This window comes from Phaethon lepturus, unplaced genomic scaffold (genome assembly GCF_000687285.1).
Source record: "Phaethon lepturus isolate BGI_N335 unplaced genomic scaffold, ASM68728v1 scaffold21457, whole genome shotgun sequence".
Classification (NCBI taxonomy): domain Eukaryota; kingdom Metazoa; phylum Chordata; class Aves; order Phaethontiformes; family Phaethontidae; genus Phaethon; species Phaethon lepturus.
In genome coordinates, this window is record NW_010550033.1 from 10144 (window position 1) to 17239 (window position 7096).

The window sequence follows — 7096 nt, forward strand, 5'->3', positions numbered from 1 at the left end:
TTGTCAGAGGAGCTGATAGCATCACGGCTAGTACCTCTTCTACTCAATCAGCTTGTGTTTGCAGAACCTGTAGCTGTCAAGAGTTTTCTTCCTCATCTGCTGGGTCCAAAGAAAGGTGACCTTTAAATACTTTCTCTCTTCAGAATTATTACTGAAAAACTTGGAATGAATTCAGAGCGGTTACTCCATTGAATCAAGGGAATAGTGGTGTTTGTTTAACCAGACTAAATACTGTAACGTACGGAACTGGGAAGGACAGTTATGTGTGCTTCCCCATTTGCAGTGTTTTCCACTGCTCTGCTGATGCTGGGAAGAGAACTAGGGATTACCTGGGCTCTTGCCCAGATTTGTGTGTCACCCCACCTGCCCACCCCAGCTTTCTCAGTGGCTCACTGCATAGCCGTCTTGGCATCACTCCCCTACCTGCCCTGCCCTTTTTTCTTCTGCCCGTGCACGTGTTCTCTGGTAAGGGTGCTCGGTCTTGTCTCCTTTCCTCTGTAAGGCATGTTGAACATGTCATGCCAGATCCCCAGCTACCTCTGTCCCTGCTGTTTCCCTCCCCTCTCTTACTGTTTTTCCTAAAAAGCTACTGGTGTTTCGGCCAAGCAGTCCCTGTCTTCTGACTGTCTCACCTTCTGTGTTCAGAGCTACTGCCGTCGAGCAATGGACACTGACACTGCTGCCTCTCTTCCCCTCCCATCTCTGACATCCCAAGCAAGCTGTGTTGGCAGCTGACAAAGAATCAGACCTGGCAGTGGGGTGTCTACTAGAGATCTCAGCTGTGATGATTTCTCAGCAAGTAGCTTTTGGGTGAGCTGTCTCTCATTACTGAAGCAGCCTTTTCCGATCTTCACCTCCCTTCCCTAGAGCAAATTGGAGAAAGCCAGACCAGCTGCCTCCTGTCACCAGCCATGTTCCAGACACATGTCATTCCTGTGCTGCTGAAGCTGTTCGAGGTTCATGAGGAGCACGTTCGAATGGTGTTGCTGTCTCACATTCATGCCTACGCAGAACTGTTCTCTCGGGAGGAGTTGAAAAACATCATATTGCCACAGGTTAAGGACAGTAAAACAATACACATTATATCCTAGAATATGGGATTTCTACTGGTTGCATTGGTTCTTGGCTTACTTAGGATCTCATAGTGCTCAGACAGTTTGCAACCTCCTTTGTAGGCAAGCCCTCACCCTTACACCCCATCCCGATCTGGAGTACTGGTTTTGTTAAACCCGGTGCCCTCTGTCACTCAGACCACTTGTTCCGATACCAGTCAGCCTTGACTGGCAGCCTCACGACAAGAGACTGTTTCTGTTTCGCACCACAGCTAATCAGTCTAAGCTCAGGGCGCCTTGGCGTTACGCTCCGGCATGCAGCAGGCATTAGGATCAGCCACCCTCTTTGGCTTGCAATGCCGTTTTTATGCTACAGAATCATGTCCAGTACCTATGAAGAGCTGTGGGAGATCATAGAAGTGAAATGCGCTGCAAATCTAACATTTAAAGGGGGAAGAAGTGAAAAAGCAGAATTTTCTGCTCTTGGTAATGTTATCATGTTCTTGATGTAGGTATTGCTGGGCCTTCGAGATACCAGTGACTCTATTGTTGCGATAACGCTGCACAGCTTAGCCGTTCTCGTGTCCCTACTTGGACCTGAAGTAGTTGTAGGTGGAGAAAGAACGAAGATTTTCAAGAGCTCTGCGCCAAGCTTCATGAAAACTGCTGATGTCTCCCCAGAAGGTAAATGATACAGTCAGAGTGCGCCTGGGATTCTTGCCCATTCTGTCCAAGCAATGTAGCCAGAATTTCTTGTATGATTAATCTTTTGCTGTTGACAGGTTAATTGAAAAAAAGCTAATTTGCAGTTAAACTTTAATTCTAAATTAGGTGCTGACTGTTTGCAGATACAGAATTGATATCATAAGAAGAGTTATATAAAAGCATTTTAAATGTAGGAATTACAGGGGGGGATGGAACTTAAATATCTTCTTCATTTTAAGAATCTCTGTAAACAAAGGGGATTAAGTGTGTGTGCTTGTGTTTGGAAGAAAAACTGTACTGCCCTTCTAAAGGAATTATGTACTTATCCAGATAGTTGTTCAATATTCCCTCTGTCCTTCACGGTTTTAAAAATAAGTGTATCTCATCTTCTTCCCCCAATTTCTATTTGTAGATTGGAAAAGGAATACGAACTTCCCTATTTTCTCAGCTCTCAGGAGGCTTTTCATCTAATCCAGATGAAGAAAGTAGTCCCTGAACCTGCTAGATAACTTGGAACCAAGTGTACTAAGGGAAAGCTTTTCTGGACATTGAAACTAAGAATGCTTTTAACTGGAGGGAAGAATTGGCATTGGTTCTACTTTAGATACATAGATACCAAATGAAATGCATGATAATAGAGATCAGTTTATAAATGTTCCTGATTATGTGTGTACTGACAGCTACCGCCCTTTATTAAAATCTGTGGATGGCTCACTGCATTATTTTGCTTTACATTATTTTAGGAGACTATAGTAAATAAACCCCTTTGGATTGCATGCTAAAACCAGGTTTATTTTTCAGAATATATTTTAAAATTAGACCTGACTGAACTATTGACAAACAACAAAAAAAGGCCTTTGTCCTCAACAGTGAGTGACAACCTGCAAAAAAACGGTTACTAGAGGCCGAACATGCGAGGGCTTTAATAAGCTGTTTGCTGAAGCCCCTAAATGGCCGTGCCTTTGATCAAGTGCACTTTGGGGAGGGGGTGGGTTGTGTGTCACATTGCAGTCCTTTCCAGGGCCACAGCTGTGCGTCGCTGGTAAGCCCTAGCCTAGGCAGGCGCAGCCAGCCGGGAATGCAGGTGAGCCACGTGGAAGCGGATGCAGTGCTGGCCCAAGCCATGCTGTTCTGGGGTGGTGGCAACAGGGCCTCACGCAGCTGAGGCCGGTGCTGGTGAATCACTGCTACAACTCCCAAAAATGATCTGGAACTAGGCATTTACCAAGCTATTGATAATCAATGGCCCGGCAGAACAAACCTGCCTTGTGCAGCTTCGAAGTGTGGCCTTTACTGCCTGCCCCCTTGCCTCGGATGTGATACGAGGGAGGCTGTCACACAGGGTAGAGAGAGACTCTTGTTCCTGTAAGCTGCTTTGCTCATGTCCAAGCATAAGAGAGGGTTGTGTAGTCGCATGAACTTGCTTATGCTTTGAATTGTTGTGACTATTGGTGCTGTGCTTTTGTATGAGAGGCAGGTAACAGGGGCGTTGTGATGCCATGCAGTACAGAAGCTGGGGTTTTGGATCCAGCCAGGTGGCAGACAGCATTTTTAAAGCATCTGTTCTGATCCTAACCACCTTGTTCATTGTATATTTCTTGAAAGAACATTTACAGTTGTCTAAACTGTGTATTCGCAAGAGCTGCAGATGGCAGGAACAGACTAGTATTGTTGTATATACAGATCGAGAGGTGCAGCAGTTGGATTGCTGTGCCAGTCTTCATTTGGTATTGCTTGTCAGTGTTGTAAATAAAAGTGTTCCAATGCTGCAGGCCGTTTCACTAAGATTTCAACACACCTTGTGGACTTGGTGTTCTTTCTTTTCTTTTATCCCTGTAGATTCCCCCAGTCATGCTGTAAGCAACCGGAGAAATCAAACCTCTCGGCCCTTGAAGAACAATTCTAGTATGTTCTCCATCTCTGGAAATCTATCTGTCGAGAAGCTTTCTGTGAGACAAGACAATCCACTGGCTTCAAAGACAGGTAAAATTTCCCCTAGCTCTTCCTTTCCAGAAATGAAGTGTTCTACAAATGAGATGATGTTAACTTTCTGCATGTGCTGCTCTGAAAGATTCAGTGAACCGAGGAAGGTAACACTGAAGGAACAGGAGTGTGACCCTCAACTTCCTAGGGAAAGGTTATTTGGGAATCTGATATATACAGAGACTGCTGGCTGGCCAGCCTTGGATTTCTGTTTCCTTATGGCAGGCTCTCTGCTGTGCTTTTTCACCCCTCTCACAGCTTGGCGGATACACTATATTTATAGGTCAGACCATGCTCTGACCTCAGAAGCTGACTCAGTTTACTTTCATGGCCTTTTTTCAGTCCCCTATTCCTTATCAGCAGTCAGCTTTTATCACCTCAGCGCTTTGAGAGAAATACCCCTCCTCTGCAAGCAGGAAGGTGTCTGTGCTTTCTAATATGAGAGGAGCTGAGCACTGAAGCATCTTTCCAGTCAGCATTATTGGTTTATGTCCATGCCAGGCGTTACCTCTGATGTCAACAAGTTCTAGGCACAACTGTGTCTCTACACTTGCTCTCTTGCAATGACTAACACACACCTTTGTCTTCCACAGGTGAGCAAGATCCTCAGTGCCCCCTGAATGGAATTCCTGGAAGCATTAATGTGCTAGGGAGCAGCAGGAGCTCTTTGACTACCTCTGAAAAGCCAGCAGAGGAGTGGCCAGACTGGAGTGAGCCAGAGGAGACGGACACTGAGAAAACTGTGAACATTCAAATTCAGCCTCAAGAGCCGCGGGGCAGCGTGGGACCTCATTTTGCTGAACATGCTGTAGATGAGAAGCCTTGGGATGACTATGAGCCCAGCAGCCCTAGTCCTGAACTGTCCTCAGGAAACTGCCTCACTGTGACACAAGCTGATGCAGTTGGAAGGCCAAGGCCTCTGCCAGGTACCCATCAACTGAGCAAAGACTTCAAAAGCCTCAGCCTGAGTCCCCCCACAAAGTCCTGCCCTGGGAACAGCTGGAGCAATGACAAGTGGGGCCACCAGGAACAACTGGGAGAAACTATGCTGCCAAAAACGACCTTTCAGGAAAGGTTGAAGTCTTCATCGGAGTCTGGCCTAGGAGAAGAATTCACCATCAAAGTGAAAAGGAAACCCATGCAAGACCCTGAGCTGGACTGGTTTGCTGACATGATCCCAGACATTAAACCTTCTTCAGCTATCTTGATTTTACCTGAAGCGAGGACAGAAGCAGTTATTCACGGTCACTCTGGTGCAGTATCCAGCAGTAAAGGTGCCTCCCAGAATGTGCTGTTTTCATCCAAATTTGCAGCAGCTGATGTTATTGAGGTAAGAGGCGATAGGCAATGGGGTTTAAATGACTGCACACTTGAGAGGATCCTAAAGCATGTACATAGCACAACACACTGTTGTAGCACCAGCTGGCTGCTTAATCAGATGGTGGATAACGTGAGGAGGTATCAGCCACGTACGACTGCACAGTTGAGTCTTTACCTGTGAATACAAGATGCTGAGCTCTGAATGATGCATCTTATCAGGCACCAGGTAACTGCAGCAGCATGACAGCTGTGTTAAGTAACAGTGAGGGAATGGACTTAACTTGTATGCTACTAAAGGCACTGACTAAGCAGTTTCAACTCCCACCTTTAATTTGTGTGGCTGTATTCTGGATGCAGGGACCCTACACTGGGTTAGGCAGAGTCTTGGTTTGTTGGACAGGTAAAACAAGTCTGGATCCTGTTGGCTGCACAGGTGTGGCCCCAGGCAATGCTCAGGACTTGGTGTTGCTCCTGGCTTTTCTAGGAAAACCTAATGGCATTGTAAATAAAGAAGCAGGAAACCAGAACCTCTGGATTAGCGTAAAGCTTTTTGGGTGCCTTGTTTTCATGAAAGACTGAGAGGTTTCTCCATTTCAGAGAACTGAGGGGGGGTTATGTAAGCAGGTAAATCCCTCTAGCCCTGTCACAGAGACTCCAGAGACAACTGCTGTTTCCTAGGAGGGGAGGCAGCCAACATTGCCACCTGAACAGATAATAGGTGTTGATTTCAAATTGTTTTGCTAATTCAGCCTCAAGAGAGCTACCACAGGGGTACCATGGGGAAAGGAGCCTTGGATGTAAACTGAAGTTGTTTACACCATTTGAAAATGTTGATTTTTAGAAGCATGGTATCAACCCATTTTGGGGGGAGTTACTAACTGTAGTGCAGTCAGTGCACGGGTGAGATCAAACCCACAGTGTTAGAATGCAGCAGGACAACAGCTGTTTCTTAAGGGAAAGAAATAATCTATTTTATAGCATCTTGTTCTTAATGAGAAGTGGTTTTGGTACAAACAAACAGTTTTGCTTTAATTTTAGGAAAAAAGCCATAAGAATCTCCCTATTATTTTGTTCTTTGTAGTTAAAAGACAAAAGGAAACACCTTAAAGTTCTTTAGGACAGACAGCTGCTAATACTGGCACTTCATTTTTGGTCTTTTGAGGGACTTTTGGCATTCTGGATCAATGTCGTTCTTGCTCTGCCATGGCAAGCCACACAGGCTACTGTGGCTGTGCCAAGTACAGTAACATGCCTTTAATGGTGATATTTTATGTGATTCTAGGCTGAAGCGGCAGGCTGGGGTGAAGAAGAGGAGTTGAACTGGGAAGATGATACTAACTGGTGATGGGACTGAGAGAGACAAAGGCAATTTATGGTGCGTTGGATCCTGTTACAGAAGTCACTGCTTCCCCAATACAGTGGATGAGTACCTCGGCGCTGCTTCTGCCAGACTTACTGCAGCAGCCAGAAAGATCTCTTGTAATGGATGCTCCTTTCTAGTCTGTGCCAAAAACTGCAGGGGTGAAGCCTGCACTCAAGCAATACGCCCACTGCTACCAGGAGAGGAACAGCACGATGACGTGCAACTGGAGGCCAAGAGCGGTGTAAGCAACTGTTCCAGAACTCATCCCTGCTCTGAAAAACTGATGACAATAAATGAAAGTCACTGAGTTCCTTGGTTAATGTGCCTTTTTCTTTTTTAGAAAAGTAAAGCCCTTAGTTAAAAGGAGCCCTTTCTAAGACTCTACAGTTTACTCAACTTATTTATTTCTGTTTATATAGTTCTGTCAGTGGATGGCACAAGAGGTGCTAGGGACGGTGCAGTGAAGGACCACTGAACACAAACTGCTTAAGCACAGCATTCTTTCTGCTCTTAACCGTGACCAATAAGGATTATTTTTAAAAGATGACCCTAGCGTGGAGTGGAACCAGCAGCAGAGGTATGTCCAGAGAACAGCATAGAGCCTTAAATTGTTATTCTTGAGTGTATTTTAAAATTAAGATAAAAACATCTACTGCCTGGTCACCTGTACATG

General features: G+C 45.4%; 1 protein-coding gene across 1 annotated transcript in view; it reads left to right on the top strand.

Moving 5' to 3' along the window:
- Window positions 1–6525, top strand: part of SCYL3 (SCY1-like 3 (S. cerevisiae)) — a 13844-nt gene extending 7319 nt beyond the window's left edge. The window contains 6 exon segments of the mRNA XM_010290443.1: window positions 8–115; window positions 868–1055; window positions 1565–1736; window positions 3597–3740; window positions 4334–5070; window positions 6343–6525. Coding sequence (XP_010288745.1) covers window positions 8–115; window positions 868–1055; window positions 1565–1736; window positions 3597–3740; window positions 4334–5070; window positions 6343–6405 — 1412 coding nt within the window. The 3' untranslated portion in view covers window positions 6406–6525.
- The last annotated feature ends 571 nt before the right edge of the window (window positions 6526–7096 follow it).